Source organism: Oryctolagus cuniculus, chromosome 7 (assembly GCF_051225735.1).
Source record: "Oryctolagus cuniculus isolate XC-2025 breed Fujian yellow rabbit chromosome 7, ASM5122573v1, whole genome shotgun sequence".
NCBI classification, from domain to species: domain Eukaryota; kingdom Metazoa; phylum Chordata; class Mammalia; order Lagomorpha; family Leporidae; genus Oryctolagus; species Oryctolagus cuniculus.
Genome location: NC_142873.1, coordinates 81770583 through 81793765, shown reverse-complemented (window position 1 = coordinate 81793765; position 23183 = coordinate 81770583). Strand labels below are relative to the sequence as shown.

Sequence of the window (23183 nt, the reverse complement as noted above, 5' to 3'; positions counted from 1 at the left end):
TTGTACATTTCATAAAGTTATATATACTGGAAATTTTAGAACTGCTTTGTGGATAAAGTATCTTGTAGCCCTGTAATGCATAAAATATGACAATATGTTTATGATTTCTTTTCAGGAATTTCTCAAGTTGAAACTAATTACCGAGTTTCCGGCTGACCAGCATTCATAGGGTAAGATTAACATCCCCAATTGTGAACACATGGCAAAGATAATTACAATTAAGTTGACAGCTTGGGGCAAATAAATATTGAGTACTGAAAGAGATGACTGTGCTTACAGATGTTTTGAGTAAAATCCTTCTGATGTTTTTAAACCAGTTAAACAGAAATTTAGAATTGTCAACATTTTAGCTGAAATGTCATCTTCCTGTCTTTTGTGGGTTTTCTAGGTAGGAAAGTGTATGTGTGTCTGTTCGATGCTGGTCATCTTTAACATTTAAAATCTAAGGAATATAACAAATGTCTCTAAGAGAGTTGGAGTCCATATCTGTATTTTCTCAATTTTTGTTTAAGGCAGCATTTTTACTGCATGGAATCAGTTTGCTAGGTCTCTAAGTGAAAAATGACCACAATTTCCTTGAGCTGACAAGTCAGAAGTAAACAAGTCCTACAGATTCTTCTTCTGTTAACTGTGGAAGATTGATCTTAAGTTAGCTCCACAGTGGAGCTTTGGACTTTGGTGAGTGATGAATTTGTACAAAATAGCACAATTGTCTAGTTTGTGCACACACTATATGCCTTTGAAGTATCAACCATCTCTGAACATGTAGTCCAGATGAATCAGTGGTGAGGACAGTGAATCCGTTACCTACCTTATCTTGAATACCCTTTTAACAGATAGAGGTAAAGATCCTGTGATCTCTTGAGTATATCCATGTTCCCATACCAACTGACTGAGTTGCCTCTGCATTTTTAGCTGGTAACAGATGTTGCCTCTCCTCTACTTGGTCCCCTTCCCTCAGTGGCTTTTTCATCACTCCTGGACTACGCAAACTCTTTTTTTTTTATTTAATGTGAATTTACAAAGTGCAACTTTTGTATTGTTGTGGCTTCCCACCACCACCTCCCTCCCTCCCTCCCCTCTCCCACTCCCTCGCCCATCCCATCCCGCCCTTCATCGAGTTTCATTTTCAATCACCTTCATATACAGAAGATCAACTTAGTGCACACTAAGCAAGGATTTCAACAGGCTGCACTCACACAACCGCACAAGGTATAGGGCATTGTTCAACTATTAGTGTTGTCTTTAAGTTTCATAGTAAAACACATTAAGGACAGAGATCCTACGTGGGGAGCATGTACCCAGTGACTCCCGTTGTTAATTTAACAATTGGCACTCTTATTTATGACGTCAGCAATCACCCGAGGCTCTTGCCATGAGCTGTCTAGGCTATGGAAGTCCCTCTATGCAAACTGTTTATCCTTGCTAAAGGCCTCTGTCACTCTTCACCTTTCCCATGCTCATGACATTCTAGCCAGAGTGGCTACCTTTCTGACCCTAACCCATCCTAGACTTGTTGCTCCTTCTGTCTGGAGTGTTCCCCAATGTGGTCCCGTGCCTGGCTCCATTTAGATCATTCTAATTGTAGACCTTCTAAGCACGCTGTCCCTGACTGCCCACTCTACAGCATCCTGTGCTCTTCATTGTTTTTCTGATTGTACTGTGCTTTTAGTCTTGGCCATTGTTTCTCTTCCCTCACTGCTCAGTGAAGTCCGTGAGAGCAGAGATCTCATCTAGTTTCCACACCTGGATTTCCTTAACACTTATAGCTTCTCCTGACACATAGTAGGCATCCTGAACATTTGTTGTATGAATGGACTAGAATTCTGACGTCTTTAATGAAGGCTGCTGTTCAGTAATATTTCACCCATTCTCTCTGGACATTTTGCTTGTATAGAACCAAGTGAAGTATTTATTAGGCTTAGTCCAACATCCCTCTCATTTGAGCACTGAGATGATGGTGCACCTTTCTACTCTGCATGTTTTCTCCATCCAGCAGGGTTGTGATTCTGGGAAAGCAAAAACAAAGCCTCGTGTTTCCTTAGTGTGCCTTGGTGGTGCCTTGTCTCCATAACTGAGTGCATATGAATATTACCTTTAGAGGAAGGAGTACCTTTAATGGCTCAATCATGTTTTTATGTATTTATAGAGATCGCTGTTTTGTCTTTTCCAGAGCTAAAATAACTTTCCAAATTATAACATATTTTTAAAAGAACTATAACATAGAAATAAATGGTCTGGAGTATATTTGCAACTCTGCATTCATTTTATTAGGATGTCCTATTATTAAGGAAATTAGGTGACCAGAATCAATACTGAAAACCTCCTGGTTCTTTTCAAATTAGGAACCGTGAGATTTAAGTCCATCTTCTTTTATGTTATGACCCTAGAGAAGCCACTTAGAGTCCTCTTGACTTCAGTTGCCTTATTTATAAGTAGACATTGGTTTCCATGGAGTCTTCCCAGACGAATAGTCCATGTGATTCTGCCTTTGTGAAAGGTAGGTCACCTGTGGAAGCAAGTGGAATGATGATCTCTGCCGCCCCCGTGTCATTTGAAAGGAGCACATGTGTGACGCACAAGAGACTGCAGTGACATGGCTTTGGCTTGCTTTATTGTGGCTTTCTATTGTGGGGGTGGGGATGACCTGGAGATTATTGTTTAATCAATAAAATGTGGAGGAAAAGGATCTGAGGTTGCCTTCTGTTGTTTATACTTCATCTCCAAGAATTATCTAGGCTCTGGTGTCAGTATTACAGTAATGTGGCTGCAACTCCTCTCATTTTAAGTGCATTTTAGATAATATGGTGGCTTTTTAAAAGCACCTAAGAATTGAAGTGTGTTTGTCTAAAAGGACAATTACCATCTAAGCCAAATATATAATGTACTCTAGAACCACTCAAAATAAGGAAGCATTGAAGCAACCCTGCTTAAAGTTCAAGACAATCCAGGTATCCTTAGGATTTCTAGAGCTGTCCCCATAGTTTTCATTCATTAAATAACTTTGAATTTACTTTTCTTTATATGCATGTGTTTAATTTCATCAGTTCATTGACTTTGTCCTGGGGTTTCAGATGGCTAGGGGAGTTTTCCTGACATTTGTTTGTAATTGGCTCACAGAGCAGTCAGCATCTGTGGGTCAGCAGCTGTAGAGTGGCACGTGTGTGTCCCTGGCCTCATTTGCTTTCTCTGCATTATCTGATCACAGAGTGAGCAGGGTATCAAACCCTGGTTGCTATGCCCACGAAGCACTGTGCTGTCCCTTCCTCACAGACCCTGCTTCTCCATCCTCTTTTCTGCATCCTTGAATGATATTTCATATCAAAGCTTAGATTCTGTTCTCCACTCACTAAATTCTGTCTGTCAAAGAATTCATCTCTAGGACACCTGAAAGCTCATGACTTCCTGGGGTACCTTAAAGATGGCTCCAGCAACTCCTTCCAGCAAGAAAAGCATCACTTTTTCCTCTTTTTGAATCCGGCTGTCCCCATTGCCTTTTCTGACCAACCGGATGTGGCAGAATTGGAATGGAATCATTTCAAAGGCTCTGGGCCTTAAGAGATTTGTAGCTTTTGCTTTTGTGTGCTTGAGACATGACTTTGTGGAAATTACCCACCTTGTTGCGAGACTGCCTCAACAGCATGTGAAGGATTGACAAGGCCTTGGTCAACAGTCCAACCAGGGTGGACTTCGGTCAGCAGCCAGCCCAAGTGCCAGCCCCGTGATTAGGACACTTCAGAGCATCCAGCTATCCCAGCGTTCCAGCCGAGACCATGTGGAACAGAAAGTTTTGGTGTGATTTGTTAACACAGAATGAAGAACCAAAGCCAAAAATTAGTACTTGGAAATGCAACGTTACGATAACAAAACATTTGGCATTGATTTGAGAGGTAGTGGCAGTGAAGGCCTGAAGGGCAGTAAGAACACTACTGATGGTGGTGGAAGGCGTGAGGAAATTGCTGTTGGAACAAGTAACAGGGGCTGTATCTGTTTTGTATTGACAGAAAAATAGGCAAAGACCATTACCTGTAGTAACACAGATGTAGGAAATGAACCTAGTGAACTTGTGAATTCAGCTTGGGAGATTTTCCAGCAGAATCCTAGAAGTATCAATTAACTCTTTTTTTTTTTTTAACCACCTGTGACCAAAGTAGTGCAAGAAATAGATGAATTAAAAGGAAGCAGAATTCAGAGGAAATATTTCCAAACTAGGATTTTCTAGAGCCATAAATATAACTTCTTATTCTCTGCTTCTCTACCCAGCCAAAGGTACACAAATAAATACCTCAGGTCCAAAGATCATACCCCCAGCACTACTGGCAGTGAAACTTGGTCTCAAGGTAAAAATCAAAGCAGGGGCACACCATAAGACACAAAACTGCAAGAAGACTTAAGGAAGTGCTTCCCTGATCCACTTACTCTGCTACATGGAAGGGCTCCCAAGGATCTCCACGGTGTTGTCCCAAAACAACCTGGTCCTGTTTTAGATGACACGATCCTGGATTTCAAGCCTGAATTTGATGCCATAGTAGGGTGAAATCTGAGAGTAGCCTAGGAGAGGGATGGTATACTTTCCAGGTAGAATAAAGGTGAGTCCTCTGTAGCCAGACAATGTACAGTGGTGGATTAAGCAAAGCAACAAAATCTTTGCTACTCTCGCCATTGAGTGGTGGAATCTCCTTGGCCCTGTTGCTTCTTTGACCCATGGATTTAAAAAAAATATTTTAGTTATTTGAAAGACAGAGTTATGGAGAGAGGTAGGGCCAGAGAGAGAGAAAGAGGTCCTTCATCCGCTGGTTCACTCCCCAAATGACCACAGTGGCCAGAAAACTGAGCTGATCCGAAGCCGGGAGCCAGGAGCTTCTTCCAGATCTCCCACATGGGTGCAGGGGCCCAAGCTTCTTTCCCAGGCCATAGCAGAGAGCTGGATCAGAAGTGGAGCAACTGGGACTCAAACTAGCGTCCATATGGGATGCCAGCACTGCAGACTGGGGCTTAACCTGCTGCACCATGGCACTGGCCCCTTGACCCATAGATTTTGAGTGGATGTGGCACTGTGTAGCTTCAAGAGCTGTGCCTTCTTGGAAGTACAGCTTACAATTTTATGTTTGGAAAATGCCATCTTAGAACCAGGCCATGGGACCAGCATTGTGGTATAGCAAGTTAAACTGCCACCTGCAACATCAGCATCTCATATGGGCCCTGGTTTGTGTCCTGGCTGCTCCACTTTCAATCCAGTTTCTTTCTAATGTGCCTGGGAAAGCATCAGAAGGTGACCCAAGTGCTTGAGCCCCTGCATCCACTGGGAGACCCAGATGAAGCTCCTGGCTGCTAGCTCCTGGCTTCCTCCTGCCTCAGCTGTGGCTGTTGCAGCTATTTGGGGAGTGAAACAGTCAATGGAAGATATCTTTGTTCATCCTTCTCTCTTTCTAACTCTGCCACTCAAATAAATGCATCTTAGGAAAAAAAAAAAAAAAGGAATCCATCCAACATGCTATATGAGGATAGTGAAACTGAAAGAGCCACATGGAGTCTCACATGAAGGAGTTACCAGCCAGCAATTAGCACCAAGTGCTTGCTTGATGACTGAGGACATTTTGGACTTTCCAGCTATTTTTGTATCAGCCAATACCATGAAGAATCTCAAGAAATCAAGCCTGATTTTTACTAAGCAATTAAGGTTTGGAATACATAGAACGGTTAGTCAAAATCCTTCAATATTATGCTGCTGGAGTCTAGCCTCCTCCTGGGAAAGACTCTTAACCACCATGAATAAACTCTGCCTAAACATATGAGCTTTTCTTTTTAATGCCTCTTGCATTTTTATGCATTGACATTTATTGTACACCAAGTTTTGTAAATTTTGTAAGATATTTTAATCTCATGGGGTCAAAATCTGAATCCATTTTACTCCTGCTTCTAGAATTTTAATTTACAGTGACTATTTCACTTTGCTTTCTTCTCAAACATAGTACAAAATTTACCCTTATTGTTTCTCCCCCACATGATAACAATAGCCTTTCTACGGGCCCCTTTGTTTCTAATTCTTCCTCTAAATCTACAGCCCAGTGACTCAATGATTCATGGCTTCACATATTTGAATCTGTGGCTGGAGGGGGAGGGTGGGTTCATGGCTAGATGGTGGCCATTACTTTGTAGTCTATGAAGAAGGAAGAGCACCCAGACATACTTTGCGACTTCAAAAAAGACTTTAAAAAGATAAGCACTTTTCCCAGATGGATTGTTCCCTAAAGAGAGAACTCAAAAGAGTTAAATTGAAATTTCAGTTAGATACGTGTTTTACCCAAGAAATATCTTGAATAGGAAGTAAAGATTTTGAAGGGATTTATGCAAGCCAAAGATGGACACAACAAAATGAGAAGCTTATGGACCAATATTCCTGATGAATTTGGCTACAGAAATCCTTACAAAATACTAGCAAATAAAATCCAAAACACATTGAAAAGATCACTCACCTTGAGCAAGGGAGATTTATCCCAGGTGTATGAAGAAGGTTCAACATATGCAAATCAATAAACAGGATACAGCACTACAGAGTGGTGGGGGGGTGACATGATCATCTCAATAGATGCAGAAGGGGCACTCATGAAATTCAACACCCTTCATGATAAAAGCAAGCAAACAACTCTGAGCAAATTAGAGGGAACAACCTTCAATAAAGTTCATCTGCGGATCTTCAAAAGGTTCATGGAAATGTGTAATATGAACAAAACATGGATTTCAAAATTTTCGCACCAAAATCGACCATCTTTTAATACCATTTTCCACAAATTTTTGCAGCACTCCCATATCCCTGTGTATAACAAACCCATAGCTGACATCATATCAAATGGAAGGAAAGCTGAAAGCTTTCTAAGATCTGGAAAAAGACAAGGATGCCCACTTTCACCACTTTTATTCAACATGCTGCTATGAGTCCTAGCCACAACAAGCAGATAATAAGAAAGAAAAGGCATCCAAACTGGAAAAGAGGAAGTCAGATTGTTAGTGTTTGAAGGTGACATGATCTTATGTTTAGAAAGTTTATTAGAATTAATAAACTAATAGAGCAAAGTTACAATATACAAAATCAACAAACAAGATTAGTAGCATTGTTAAACAGAAGAGCAAATTATCTGAAAGAAATCGTGAAAGCAATTCAATTTACAATAGCTCTGAAAAATATAAAATACCTTGGAATCAATTTAACCAAAGGAGTGAAAGATCTCTTCAATGAAATCTATAAAACTGATGGAAAAATTAAAACATACAAAAATGAAAGCTATCCCATATTCACAGAAGAATGAATATCATTAAAATGTTTCTGTTACTCAAAACAATATACATTATCCAGTGCATACCTATCAAGATATCAATGACATTCTTCACAGAACTAGAAAAAGCAATCCTAAACTTAGTATAGTAAGACAATCTTGAGCAAAAAGAACAAAGCAGGAAACAATATACTACTTGACTTAAAAATATACTACAAACCTTCAGTGATCAAAATAGCATGGTATTGGTGGGCACGCACACACACACACACACACACAGACACATAAACAAATAGAATAGAAAGTCTATACATAAACCCAGGCATTAACAACCATCTTATCTTCAATGAAGGTACTAAGACCATATGTTGGAAAAAAGCCTGTTCAATGAACAGTGCTGAGGGGGTGGGGCGATGCTGTGTCATAGTCAGCTAAATCCTCCACCTGCAGCACTGGCATCCCATTTGGGTGCCAGTTGGAGTCCTGGCTGCTCCTCTTCCGATCCAGCTCCCTGCTATGGCCTGGGAAAGCATTAGAAGATGGCCCAAGTACTTGGGCCCCTGCTCCTGGCTCCTGGCTTTGGATCAATCCAACTCCAGCCATTGCGGCCATTTGAGAAGTGAGCCAGTGGATGGAAGACCTTTTTCTCTGACTCTCCCTCTCTGTATCTGTAACTCTACCCCTCAAATAAATAAATAAAAATCTTAAGAAGTGTGCTGGGAAAAGTGGATACCTACATGCAAAGGAATGAAATTTGATCCCTCTCTCTCACCATTTATAAAAATCAAATCAAAATGTATTCAAAACTTAAATGTATGACCTGAAATTATGAAATTACTTTTAAGAAAACATACAGAAACACTTTAGGACATTGGAGTCAGCAATAATTTTTTTAAAGACCACAAAACACAGGCAGCAAAAGCAAAATAAATAAAGAGATAAATGGAATTAAATAAGGTAAAAACTTCAGCAGAACAAAGGAAAGATTCAACAGACTGAAGAGACAACCTACAAAATGGGAGAAATCATGTGCAAACTATACAGTTATATATATATATATATATACACACACACAGTTATATATATATATATATCCCAGTTATATAAGGGATTCAAATAATTCTGTAGCAATAATAACAATCTGATTCTAAAATGGCAAACAAACCTAAATAGACATTGCCAAAATGAAGACATACAGATGGCCAACAGGTAGGTGAAAAAATGATCAGCATCACTAGTCATCAGGGAAATGCAAATCAAAACCACAGTAAAACATCTCTTCACTCTGATTAGAATGGCTACCATCAAAGTTACAAAACAAGTGCTGGTGAGGATGTATAAAAACAGAAACCCTTAGACTCCACTGATGGCAATATAAGTTATACATCTATATGGAAAACAGTCTGGAAATTCGTTAAAAAATTAAAAATGGAACTACAATATGATCAAATAATCTCTCATAAGTATCTATCCAAAGGAAAATGAAATCCGTATGTTAAGTATATATCTAGGGGACAGCACTGTGGCTCAGTGGGTTAATGCCCTGGGCTGAAGCGCCAGCATCCTGTATGGGCACTGGTTCAAGACATGGCTGCTTCACTTCCGATCCAGCTCTTTGCTATGGTCTGGGAAAGCAGTAGAGGATGGGCCAAGTCCTTGGGCCCCTGCACCTGTGTGGGAGACCCAGAGGAAGCTCCTGGCTCTTGGCTTCGGATTGGCATGGCTCTGCCATTGTGACCAATTGAGGAGTGAACCATCGGATGGAAGGCCTCTCTCTCACACTCGCTCTCTCCCTCTCTTCTCTCTGTGTAACTCTTGACTTTCAAATAAATAAATCTTTAATATATATACATATACATATACAAAGGAAAATGAAATTGGCATGTTAAAGAGACAACTATACTTCCACATTTATAGTAGCACTATTCAAAATAGTCACCTAAGTATTTTTCAGTGGGTGAATAGAGGAAAAAAATGTGGTATGTATACACAATGGAATACAATCCAGCCATAAAAAGGGATGAAATACTGTCATTTATGACAGCATGGATGGAACTAGAAGTCGTTTTAAGTGGAAATAGGTCAGCATGTAAAGACCAGTAACACATGATCTCATTCAAATGTGGAATCTAAAAATGATGATTCTCGTAGAGGTTAAGAGTAGACAAGAGGTTATCAAAGGGTGGGGAGAGTAAGGAGTAGCAATGGAGAAAGTTTGATGAACAATTAAGTCATAGTTAGAAGTGAGAAGTTCTAGGCCAGCGCTGTGGCGTAGCGGGTAAAGTTGCCGCCTGCAGTGCTGGCATCCCATATAGGTACCAGTTCGAGTCCTGGCTGCTCCTCTTCTGATGCAGCTTTCTGCTATGGGAAAGCAGTAGAAGATGGCCCTAGCATTTGAGCCCCTGCATATATATGGGAGACCTGGAAGAAGCTGCAGGCTCCTGGCTTCAGATCTGCCCAGCTGCAGCCGTTGCGACCATTTGGAGAGTGAACCAGTGGAAGGAAGACCTCTCTCTTTCTACCTCTGCCTCTCTGTAACTCTGCCATTCAAATAAATACATAAATTTTTTTTAAAAGTGGCATCCCATAAATATATACAATTGTTATATGTCAATTTACAAATAAAATAAATAAAAATGACAGTGGAGAACAGCCTCCATTGTGGATTATTAGCTTGGGGTCAGAGACAGTTCGTTGAAGCAGCATCCAGTTCTCAGTGGATAATGACTCTGAATACCATCAGATCATGATTGTTTATTTTCTCACTGGCTTTTTTGGAAATGCTTTCAAAGGAAATACTGAGAAATCAGGATGCCAGACTTGAGTGTTGTTCCAGTTTAGAGACTTTGGAAGGAGAGTGTCAAGTGAATTCATGTGCTTGAAAAGCTCTCATGACTTCATAATGAGGTTTAAAAGCTAAAAGAATGAGAGTGGAAGCATTAAAATTGTTTACTCTTAATGTCATTTCTTTGAACTAATTTAGTGCATTTGTATATTAGAAATAGAGATTTCATTTGGATTGACTCTTCATTGTTTGCTAAAAGATAGTCTTGAAAAAAACACCCTGCACACATAAACAGTATTAAATGGCCTTTATGGCAAAGGGCAATCATGCCCTAACTCCAGCTAATCACTTCAGTTTGGAAAATTAGCATGTGACATACAGGAATGTTTCACACTTTTCAGATATCTTTAAATCCAGATGTTATTTACTAAATATCAGTTCTTAGTAGAAAATATTTAATAGGAAAAATGTTTAGCTGGGAAAGTAGATTCAATGATATGCAGCTGAAGACTTGACACAAAGCTGCATCTGTGTTTTTCAGAAGATTATAAGAGAACCCAGTTATAACGCAGATGTCAGGGTGAATTAGGAAAGAGAGCTAAACTGCTTTTTCTTCAGATTCGCGAGAACCAAGGCTGTGGGATAGTTCATTGGATTGACTGAGACCTGTGTTCTGCTGTGGACGTGGTTGGGTTTGAGTTTTAGGACCTATGTTCTGGTTGTAACTTTTTTCTTGTCACTTTTGCCACCTTGGGCAAGGTAAGTTCTCTGGGCCTGTGTTATTCTCCGTGTTTATAATATGAAAAAAGTAAAAGAGCTTGATCTAGTTGTGAAACAAATTAATATAACAAACACGCTTTGAAAGTAGAAAAACAGATATTAGACTAATATATTTTTCTTTGTTCTCTCTTTACTGACAAGAAACTCATCAAAGGAAACCTGAACTAGGTGACTAATGTTTGTAATTTTTAGAAAGGCAAACAGGAAGCATTCTTTACAACTAATTTCCACTTAGAATGAATATGGCAAACTTGTTTTTGCTTGTGGTCCCCTGGCAGATTTAGTTCCTAATAATTTCTCATTATTCTATTTTAAGATAGCACTGTTAGTTGGAGTTTGATGTCTTGCTTCCTACATTGAGATACTATTTTTAAAGTAGAAAATGTAGGGATGGGTGTTGTGGCATAGCAGGTTAAGCTGCTGCTTGGGACTCCCTCTTCTGAGTACTAATGAGTCCCAGCAATTCTGCTTCTGATCCAGCTCCCTGCTAGTGTGCCTGGGAAGGCAGCAGATGATAGGCCATAGCCCAAGTACCCAGGCCCCTACCACCCAGGTGGGAGACACACCTGGGTGGAGTTCCGGGCTCCTGGCTTTGGTCTGGTCCAGTCCCAGCGCTTGCAGGCATTTGGGGAGTAAATCAACAGATGGAAGATAACTCTCTCCCTTCCCCTCCCACCCTCCCTCACTCATTCATTCTCACTCACTCAGTCTATCTTTCTTTGCCTTTCGAATAAATAAATCTTTTTAAAAATAAAGTTGATTTGGAAATCTTTATTTAATATATGCTAAATTGATCTTCTGTATATAAAGATAATTGAAAATTAATCTTGATGTGAATGGAAGGGGAGAGGGAGTGGGAGAGGGGAGTGTTGTGGGTGGGAGGGAAGTTATGGGGGGGGGGAGCTATTGTAATCCATAAGCTGTACTTTGGAAATTTATGTTCATAAAATAAAAATAAAGTTGAAAATGTGTCATTTAAAGAAAAATAAAATAATCATCATGATTCAGCACTCTGGAATTATATAAGAAATTCTTCTCTGGCATGTTTTAGATGCAGTGCTATGAAACAATATGTAAATTCTTTCACATATCAAGTATCTTTATCATGGCTACTGTGTAGAGATGCAGTCATGTATTTTGTACACACTCTAGTGGTTTCCATCTTGTGAGCCAGTATACAGCTAGGTTGTCATACATGCTAACTTTGTAACTTCAAAAATATTGTATAGTAACTAATGACAAAGCAAGCTTTACTTTGGTTGAAAAGCTCAAAAACTTTGTGACATGCCCCCAAAAATGAAAAACAAGGATTGCTATCCCCAGAACAATTATAAAAGCCTACCTAGCAACTTTTTTGAGGTTCTGTAGCCACTAAACTTCACATTCAGTATAAAAATATTCTAGCATTTAAGAATTTTCTTACAATCTAAACTTAATATACAATACATGTAATTCAACTATCACAAATTATTAAACTAGGTGCTGAGAATGACTTTTATTAATCTACAAAGTAAAAAATCTAATATAAATTAAATTTCAAGCAATTTCAGTAATTATTTAATTACATCTGAAAAAGTATGTTAATTTGTACCTTTTTCTAATGAAATTGGTAGGCTGAATTTTAAGGATGCTGAGGCTTCTTTAGAATGTGGTGGTTTTAAATAAGGGTAGAGAAATTACATGATTTGATGATAAATGCAAATAAGACCATCTGTGTATGAGGTCGGAGTGAGAGAAATTAACATATGTAAACTACTTGGGAAAAGCCAAGTGTTATAGATACAGAATTTTAAAATGTTACATCTAAGTTTCTACAGAACCTTCTTTGTAATTGAAAGGAAGTTCAAGGAATGAGTATGGCCTGATAGGTGTGGACAGGGTCCTATATATACATGTATAGCTTGACCAGAATGTGCCCCAGTATGAAAAGCCAACTGACTTGGGAATATCTACCCGACATATCGTGTCATGATTGAGAGGGTCTGAAGACAGAATGTCTATTATTGTTTTTGGATGAATGAGCATAGTTGCTTCAAGATATTTATGCTTTCTCACAGAATGAAGAAAAACACAGAGATGGTGTGTCTAAGAAACTTCAAAAGGTGTCGACCTCCTGATTGAAGCATAGCTGATTTGATTCATTTTTTCATTATAGTAAGTATAAAACTTTACATTGTTTAAGTCAGTGTTGACCTGTATTCTTTGTTGAATACATCTTTACTCTCTTGTCAGAAATCCTTATCATTGTTAAAACTGCTTGTGTTTTCATTCTTCTACAATTATAGTAACATATTTTAAATGAATTTAACTCTTGGGACCTTTGAGAGGGCAAACAAAACCCTAACATTAGATCTGGAAGAGCCTTTACAGATGATGGTTCACTGGCTATCGACTACAAGGTATTTTATTTAGACCTTGCTAGTGAAAGGGAGCTAAACTGTTTCAGAGAGCAACCAGGTATATGATGTTCTACCAACAGGCTGAATCAAAATATGACTTGCTAATACTTCTACCCACCTACTTTTGCCTCTGGACCAAATCCATGTATTCTTTCATCCATGGGTGGTTGTGCAAAAATGTAAAGATGGACTGTCAGCTTCCACTTGTCATAACTTGCCTCACCTGAATATAATTAATTCCCTATGTTCTTCTGTAGGAAATGGTTTATAAAGGATTGACTCTGATTATTTTGTTGCCTGTTTTATCTTTTTTATTTATTTACTTATTTTTCCCAAAGAAACCTTTTATTTAGTGAATACAAATTTCATAAGTACAACTTTAGGAATATAGTTATTCTTCCCACTATACCCATCCTCCCACTCACACTCCTACCCCTCCCTCTCCTCCCTCTCCCCTTCCTAGTCCCATGCTCCATTAAGATTCATTTTCAATTAACTTTATACACAGAAGATCAACCCTATACTAAGTAAAGATTTCAACAATTTGCACACACACACACACAAAAAAACTGTTTGAGAACAAGTTTTGCCGTTGACTCATAGTACAACTCATTGAGGGCAGAAGTCCTGCATGGGAAGTAAGGGCACAGTGAATCCTGTTGTTAATTTAACAATTAACACTCTTATGTATGACATCAGTGATCACCTGAGGCTCTTGACATGAGCTGCCTCAGCTATGGGAGCCTTTTGAATCCACAAACCCCATCATTATTTAGACAATGCCATAAGCAAAGTGGAAGTTCTCTCCTCCCTTCAGAGCAAAGTACATCCTTATTTGATGGCCACTACTTCTTTCCACTGGGGTCTCACTCATAGAGATCCTTCATGTAGAACATTTGTTGCCACAGTATCTTGGCTTTCCATGCCCAAAATACTCTCATGGGCTTTTCAGCCAGACCAGGAAGCCTTAAAGACTGATTCTGAGGTCAGAGTGCTACTTAAAGTGATTATCATTCTATGAGTATGCTGTGTGGATGTTTCCCATGTTGGAACAGTCTCTCATTTTTAATTCTATCTATTATTATTACCAGATACTTGATCCTATTTATATGATCACTTTAACATTTACAATAGTATTTTTGCCATCCAGCGTAATGGGTTTTGGGGTCCATGGCAAGTTATTAAACTGTACCCTTGGAAGTAAGTCCATAGGAATGTACATAGAACTATACAGCTTTACAGTTACAAAGTTCCTCCTCCATCTCTTATTCCCGCTCTTATTTTTTAATGAGATCCATCCTCAATTGACTTTATACACATATGATTATGTTAAGTAAGAGTTCAACAAATATTATGAAGAAAAAAATTTTTTAAAAAAGAACTGTTCCTTGACAGTCAAGACAAGGGCAGCTCAAGTCATCCCTTCTCAAAGTGTCAATTTCACTTCTACAGATTTCATTTTAAGTGCTCTATTAGTTCTCACAGATCAGAGAGAACATAGGTATTTGTCCCTTTGGGATTAGCTTATTTCACTGAGTATGATCTTTTCCAGATTCATCTATTTTGTTACAAATGAACAGATTTCATTTTTTTTATCATTGTGTAGTATTCCCTAGTGTACCTAACCCATAATTTCCTTATACAGTCTTCAGTTGACAGGCATTTAGGTTGATTCCATGTCTTAGCTATTGTGAATTGAGCTGCAGTAAACATGGGGATGCAGATAACTCTTTTATTTACTGATTTCATTTACCTTGGGTAAATTCCTAGGAGTAGGATGGCTGGGTCATAGGGTAGGTCTATATTCAGATTTCTGCAGCATCTCCACACTGTCTTCCATAGTAGCTTTATCAGTTTACATTCCCAACAGTGGATTAGGGTACTTTTTTCCTCACATCCTCACCAGTATTTGTTTGTTGATTTCTGTATGAGAGCCATTCTAACTGGGATGAGGTGAAACCTTATTGTGGTTTTGATTTGCATTTCACTAACGGCTAGTGATCCTGAACATTTTTTCATGTGTCTGTTGGCCATTTGGATTTCCTCTTTTGAAAAATGTCTGTTTAAGTCCTTGGCTCATACATCATTAGCCCAAGTAACCAAAAAAAAAAAAAAGGAGAGAGAAGACCCAAATCAATAAAATTAGAGATGAAAAAGGAAATGTAACAATAGACACCACAGAAATAAAAAAAATCATTAGAAATTACTATAAAGAACTATATGCCAACAACCTGGGAAACTTAGAAAAAATGGATAGATTCCTGGACGTATACAACTTAACTAAATTGAGCCATGAGGACATAAAAAACCTAAACAGACCCATAACTAAGACAGAAATTGAACTTCAGGAACTCCTAGAACCTGTATGTTGGGCCATTTGCTAGGATCCTTTAGATTACCAATAGTGTTTTTTAATTTTCTGATTTCCTTTTCCTGTTTTTGGTCTGACTGTATGATTCCCTATGCTTTGTATTCTAAGTTGGATATTCTGTCTTCTGCTTCACTGATTCTGTTGTTAAGGCTTTCCATTGCATTTTTATTTATTCTATTGAATTCTTCATTTCATTTTGATTTATCTTTAAGAAGAACTCTTCTCAAAGGAGACCAGTGCCTGAGCACCAGCCCCAGTGGGTATAATATTCATCTGCTCTGCAACAAGTATCACACAAAGGATCTGTGCAGTCCTCAGTGTAAGCTCAGATTCCCTAGCAACATCCCTCACCAGGTAACCAGGGTGCCCTGAGCATGTGGAGTCTCCCACAGTGATTGCCCAAAGTCCCAGCCACAGCATGAGCCCTCCCACACAGCCTGTTTTTTCACAGTCCCGGTTTACAAGCCTGCTACAGTCACAAGCACCCAGCCCCCTGTTAGTTATCCCCACTAGAGTCAGGAGTCTCTAGTCAGCTGGTTTCTGGACATGGACATGAGCTGGCACAGCTGTTACATATGTCCGAAATGGCACCCGATCTGTTGGCTTGTTACAGGACACTGTTGCAGGGTGACTAGGGAGAGAGAAATGTGCCCCTCCTTTTTTTTTTTTTCCTCCTCTAGTTTGGCAGGCACACTGTCCCCCATGGGGCTCCAAACTGGGTTCCCTCTAGGCTCTTCTGCAGCTTTATCTCCCGTGGCTTGAGCTGCTGCATTCTGGTCTCACCTTGCTCTCCAACGCTGGTCAGGAAGCTGTTGGCTGCTGGAGTCCTGAGTTGTTGGTGTCCACGCCCTCCACATAGATTCACTGTGTCCCTCTAATTTGCATAGAGTTTCCTCTGCCATTTTCTCCCTAACTTCCCTGAGACTGCACTCTCTCCACTTTTTTTAAACTATCTTCTCCTAGACTAAAGCAGTAAGCTCCCTCCCTACTCCACCATCCTGGAGGCCTCAGTCACTTGTTTTGTCTTTAAACCCTAACTTCACACTGGATCCCAGAGGTGATCTCACCAGGCAGATACAGAAAGACTGTTGCCCCTTTATCTGTATTAACCTATTAATATGGCCAAGGATTACAATCCCTACCGCAGCATAATAGATGTCACATGGTTAGGTGGAAGTATGCATGAGTAACAACAAAAATTCATAGACAGTTTACATGTTCTTTTATCCAGCATTGTTTTCTGCCATACCCCCTGCCACTTCGTGTTTATAGTATTTTTGGGTCTAAGTCCAGGACTTTCTATTTGTCTCGTGTAATCCTCTTGTTTTTGGTTTTTGTCTTGCTTTGACACACAATTATGGTTAACCACAGTGGGGGCAAGGCAGAATGGAAGAAATTGAGAGTTAGAAATAGATCTACTGTGCTAGAGTAATGGCAGGAAGCCCTGAAGAGTTAGATAATCAAGCCACAAGTCCTAGGAGGAAGTTGAATCCATATAAAATGGTATGATGCCCAAAGAGGATACGGACAGAAAGTGGTGCTCTGGTCCAGCAATTAAAATCAATGTGCATGGGATGCCCTGACAGGTGAGAAAGCATGATGGCATAGAGTTCAAGGTCAGGAATATGTTGAACATGACCAGCAAAAGAGAGAAACTTGTTATCAGGAAATAGGACCTCTACAGTGCATTCTAGAGCTCAAGAAAGGATATCAGAATTAATGATGGCAAAACAGGCTTCCTTGGGGTGCAACCAGTATTAGGGTATCCATAGAGCAGCAACTCAGGCCCAGGAAAGATGAGAAAAATTTCCAACTCAAGAGAGTCCAGGAGGAGTCCTTGTTGTGGTGAGAGTTAGATTACCAGCATGGGTGACCATGCTACCATGATTACTTTTTCCTCTTGTACTTACAAAGATGGTTTATAAGATCCAAAATATTTCTTTTTATCTTATTCTGCCACACTATAGAGGGTCTAGATTTTTTTCTAATGAACAATTTGTTAAATAATTGTATGTATAAATAAACATAGAAATTCTCGGGAGTTTTATCTGAACAACTTTAAATATGAAAATATAATATCCATACTTTTTTTGAACATTATTTTTGAAGACAAAAATAATTTAGTAGTAGAGTATACTCTACTATATAGCACTTTGTCATCACACCATTAAACATGGGAGGGTTTCCCCCATGATAAGAGTATTTTGCCAAGGATTTTTCTTCCCTCTCTCTCTTTAAGCCATTGTTGTTGTTTCCCAACTTCTAAATACATATGCATTTAAGTTACAAAGCAGGAGTTCAGGGGGAAGAGTGACAGTGTGTTTTGGTCACAGAATCAGTAGATTCCACTATGCCTAAAGGGTAGATTCTGTAAAGGTTCCTATGAATGAAGCAGCTCCGAGGCTGTAACTGATGTTCCAGGTGTGGAACTGCATATGGAGAGGAGCTTATTCAAACCTTTCGGAGGGTATTAAGTGTGACTGTTAAAAGCAGTAACACAGCCGGCGCCGTGGCTCACTAGGCTAATCCTCCGCCTTGCAGTGCCGGCACACTGGGTTCTAGTCCCGGTCGGGGCACCGGATTCTGTCCCGGTTGCCCCTCTTCCAGGCCAGCTCTCTGCTGTGGCCCGGGAGTGCAGTGGAGGATGGCCCAAATATTTGGGCCCTGCACCCCGTGGGAGACCAGGAGAAGTACCTGGCTCCTGCCATTGGATCAGCACAGTGCGCCAGCCGCAGCGCGCTGGCCGTGGCGGCCATTGGAGGGTGAACCAACGGCAAAGGAAGACCTTTCTCTCTGTCTCTCTCTCTCTCACTGTCCACTCTGCCTGTAAAATAAATAAATAAATAAAAATAAATTAAAAAAAAAAGCAGTAACACAACAATAAGTTTTTCCAGTTGAAGAACCAGCTCTGGTTTTTAGTAGCCTGGCTTAGAGCTGAGCTCCAAGAGGTAACAGATAATTGCCTCAAGTAGTACACCTGTACAGACCCAATTTGTTACTCTACGGTCCCCCATCTAAGGGACTTTGCAGTGCAGAGTTGGGGAGGCCTGAAGTTTCCAGAGGCCATAAGACTTAGGTGCCCGTTGGTCAGCCCAGCTTCCTCAGTTCACTTATGAGCATAAATCCCGCTTTGGTATCTGTACAGGCATCAGCATTAAACCCTTATTTGTTCTTGCTTTAGTGGTGTTTCTTTTGTTTTCCTCTCCAGTTTCTGTACGCCTACAAGGGAAAGTCATGATTACCCTAACAGAGCTGAAGTGTTTAGCAGATGCCCAGTCCTCCTACCACATCTTAAAACCATGGTGGGATGTCTTCTGGTATTACATCACCCTGATCATGCTGCTGGTGGCCGTGCTGGCCGGAGCTCTCCAACTGACACAGAGCAGGGTTCTGTGCTGTCTTCCATGCAAAGTGGAGTTTGACAATCACTGCGCCGTGCCTTGGGACATCCTGAAAGCCAGCGTGAACATGTCCTCTCATCCCCGGATGCCACTTCCACTCCCCCTCCGAATCCAGAATGACCTCCACCGACAGCAGTATTCCTATATTGATGCTGTCTGTTATGAGAAGCAACTCCATTGGTTTGCAAAGTTCTTCCCCTACCTGGTGCTCCTGCACACGCTCATCTTTGCAGCCTGCAGCAACTTTTGGCTCCACTACCCCAGTACCAGTTCCAGACTGGAGCATTTCGTGGCCATCCTTCACAAGTGCTTCGACTCTCCGTGGACCACCCGCGCCCTGTCTGAAACAGTGGCCGAGCAGTCAGTGAGGCCCCGGAAACTCTCCAAGTCTAAGACTTTGCATTCGTCCTCAGGGTGTTCCGCCGAGGTTGACTCCAGCAAACAGTCGTTGCCCTACCCACAGCCAGGGCTGGAGTCAGCTGGCATAGAAAGCCCCACTTCCAGTGTCCTGGACAAGAAGGAGGGTGAACAAGCCAAAGCCATCTTTGAGAAGGTGAAGAGATTCCGCATGCACGTGGAGCAGAAGGACATCATTTATAGGGTGTATCTGAAGCAGATAATAGTCAAGGTCATCCTGTTTGTCCTCATCATAACTTATGTTCCGTATTTTTTAACCTATATCACTCTTGAAATCGACTGCTCCATTGATGTGCAGGCTTTTACAGGATACAAGCGCTACCAGTGCGTCTACTCCTTGGCAGAAATATTTAAGGTCCTGGCTTCCTTTTATGTCATCTTGGTTATTCTTTATGGTCTCACCTCCTCCTACAGCTTGTGGTGGATGCTAAGGAGTTCCCTGAAGCAATATTCCTTCGAGGCATTGAGAGAGAAAAGCAACTACAGCGACATCCCTGACGTCCGGAATGACTTCGCCTTCATCCTGCACCTGGCGGATCAGTACGACCCGCTGTACTCCAAACGCTTCTCCATCTTCCTGTCGGAGGTCAGCGAGAACAAGCTGAAGCAGATCAACCTCAACAACGAGTGGACGGTGGAGAAGCTGAAGAGTAAGCTGGTGAAGAATCCCCAGGACAAGATAGAGCTGCGGCTCTTCATGCTCAGCGGCCTCCCAGACAACGTGTTTGAGTTAACAGAAATGGAGGTGCTGAGCCTGGAACTCATCCCGGAGGTCAAGCTCCCCTCCGCCGTCTCGCAGCTGGTCAACCTCAGGGAGCTCCATGTCTACCACTCGTCTTTGCTGGTGGACCATCCTGCACTGGCCTTTCTGGAGGAAAATCTAAAAATCCTTCGCCTGAAATTTACGGAGATGGGGAAAATCCCCCGCTGGGTGTTCCGCTTGAAGAATCTCAAGGAGCTTTACCTGTCAGGCTGCGTCCTCCCCGAGCAGTTGACTCCCACGCAGTTGGAGGGCTTTCAGGACTTGAAGAACCTGAGGACACTCTACTTAAAGAGTAGCCTATCTCGGATCCCCCAGGTTGTCACAGACCTCCTGCCTTCACTGCAGAAGCTGTCCCTCGACAACGAGGGCTGCAAGCTGGTGGTGTTGAACAACCTCAAAAAGATGGTCAACCTGAAGAGCCTCGAACTGATCGGCTGTGACCTGGAACGCATTCCGCACTCCATTTTCAGCCTGAACAATCTGCATGAATTAGACCTCAAGGAAAATAACCTTAAGACGGTGGAAGAGATCATTAGCTTCCAGCATCTTCAGAATCTGTCCTGCTTGAAGTTATGGCACAATAACATTGCTTATATTCCTGCCCAGATCGGGGCGTTATCTAACCTTGAGCAGCTCTCTCTGGATCATAATAATATCGAGAATCTGCCCTTGCAGCTTTTTCTATGCACCAAACTGCATTATTTGGATCTAAGCTATAACCACCTGACCTTCATTCCAGAAGAAATCCAGTATCTGAGTAATCTGCAGTACTTTGCTGTGACCAACAACAATGTAAGTAAATTCATTCTTCCCTTTTCTCAGCCAGCCCTTTGAGTAGTTGCTGTGTTTGCAGTGTGTAATGTAGGAAAAGAAAATGCATTTTAAGTCACACTAGGCATTCTCTGAGCCAAGCCCAACCCCATGTGGTCTTGAACAAATTACCAAAACACTGGGTATCAGTTTTTAACCTAACTTACAAGTTGTCATGGAGATTTTATGAAAAAGTATAGAGGCATTTGGCATATTTCCTGGCATGAAATAGTTGCTCAACAAATGTCCACTTTACTTTTCTCCCCATTTTCTACATAAGTACCACACAGTTCAAGTATTTTAATTAATTGGTTATGGTGGAGCTTACTTTTTGTTTTGGAAAGGTTTTAAGTACTTCTAATGTTTGCGAAAGATTTTTCATCTTTGCAAATCTGCCGAAAAGAAATAACTTTTTGTTTAAAAATTCTGGGATTATGAATTATTCATAAATCCTTTTTGTGATGCAATAAAGAAGAGTTGAAGTCCACATGAATACCTAGGAAGAAAATTCAAAATGAATGGTCTGGCTCTGTAATGCAACACTAGGGCTTCTCCGAAGCTTTTGCCAGCTTCCATGCTTAAAAATGAACCATAATTTGCAACAGTAAAGCCAACTTGAGGAAAAGTTAACTTCACTGAAACAAGAGAAAACAAAACAAATGAGTAGTTTCCTAGGTTAAAATGTGAAGGAGAGGAAAAGAAAAAATGCTGTGCTGCTTTTCAGGCCAAGTGAGCTTGGGTGATGTCTGTGTGGGCAGAAGAGCAGGGGAAGCGCAGCAGTCAGGTCTGCAAGAGATGGAGCTGGCCTTCCTTTCTTGAATGTGGCCATTGCTGCTTCGAATACCTCACCAAAAATGTATTACTCCCTAGACTTATTTGCATTCCTATTGTATGTTAGTGCATAGTATTGGCTAATTAACACGTTATTCATCAGACATTATTTTTGGAAACCATGGATGTTAGATAAATACCAAAAAATTGGAGGAAGGGGAAGCCAGCATTGTAGCACAGCAGATGAAGCTACCACTTGCAAAGCTGGCATCCCATTTAGGAGTGCTGCTTTGAGTCCTGGTTACTCTGCTTCTGATCCAGCTTCCTGCTATTGCATCTGGGAAGGCAGCAGAAGATGACCCAAGTACTTAGGCCCCTGCATCCACGTGGGAGCCCAGGGTGATATTCCTGGCTCTTCTCTTTGGCGTAGCCCAGACCTGGCAGTTGTAGCCTTTTGGAGAGGGAACCAGTGGGCGGAAGATCTCTGTCAATCTCTGTCTCTGTCTCTGTCTCTCTCTCTGTCTCTCTCTCTTTCTCTCTCTCTCTCTTTCTCTCTCTTTCTCTCTCTTTCTCTCTCCTTCTCTCTCCCCCCACCTCCACTTACCCATCTCCATCTTTCCCTCTCTGTGTTGCTCTGCTTTCAAATAAATAATTTTTAAATGGAAGAAGAGGACAAAATTCATGTTGATGTCTAAGAATTCACTTGTATGTGAAAGGAGAAAGCCTATTCTAAAATAAATGAGAAATCTTCAAGTTTTAAAAGATTATGGGATTTTAAAATTAGTTCAGTTTGAATATACTAGCGGTATGTATCAGAATTATCTGAAAGACTTGTTAAAACAGATTGCTGGGCCTCCTTCAGAGTTTCTGATTCAGAGGTCTGGTGTAGAACTAAAGAGTTTGCATTTCTGAAAATTCTCCCAGATAAAGCTGGCCTAGTGACCACACTCTGAAAACCAACAGAGTAAAGGTTTCTCATTAGTACCATTTAATTGTTCAGTTGATTAATATTCATATTTTGGCTACATCTTTTTCCACTATTAAGTATATAATAAAAAGTATAGATAATTCTTTTGAAAAGCTTTAATTCCACTAAAATAACGTAACCAGTTAAATCACTACTACAGGAATTTGCAAAAGTTATGGCTGATTAAATTGTTAATTTAATGGTTAAGTAGCTGTGCATTGTTTAAATGTATGAGCAAGTTAATTTTTTGTTAGGTTGATGTCTTGAAACCTTAAGTCCACTGGTAATTTTGACACCAAGTTATTGACTTTTTGACTGTGCCTGAAGGAGTGAGGTGGAAATGTCAATCAGATCCTTTGTTGAATAAATGCTGTCTTTAATAAGATAGGAAAGCTTGTAGCACATAAAAAGTCTTATGTTGAGGTACTTTTATGGCCAAAGTAAA

The 23183-nt window shown here is 40.5% G+C and overlaps 1 protein-coding gene across 4 annotated transcripts in view; it reads left to right on the top strand.

Annotated features, from left to right (window-relative positions):
* Positions 1–23183, top strand: part of LRRC8B (leucine rich repeat containing 8 VRAC subunit B) — an 84222-nt gene that overhangs the window by 47027 nt on the left and 14012 nt on the right. For all 4 annotated transcript variants that reach the window (XM_017346108.4, XM_002715872.6, XM_051856263.3 and 1 more), the window contains 3 exons: positions 116–170; positions 12897–12993; positions 18818–20982. In XM_017346108.4, the coding sequence (XP_017201597.3) occupies positions 18844–20982 (2139 nt within the window). In that variant the 5' untranslated portion in view covers positions 116–170; positions 12897–12993; positions 18818–18843. The remainder of the gene's footprint in view (positions 1–115; positions 171–12896; positions 12994–18817; positions 20983–23183) is intronic.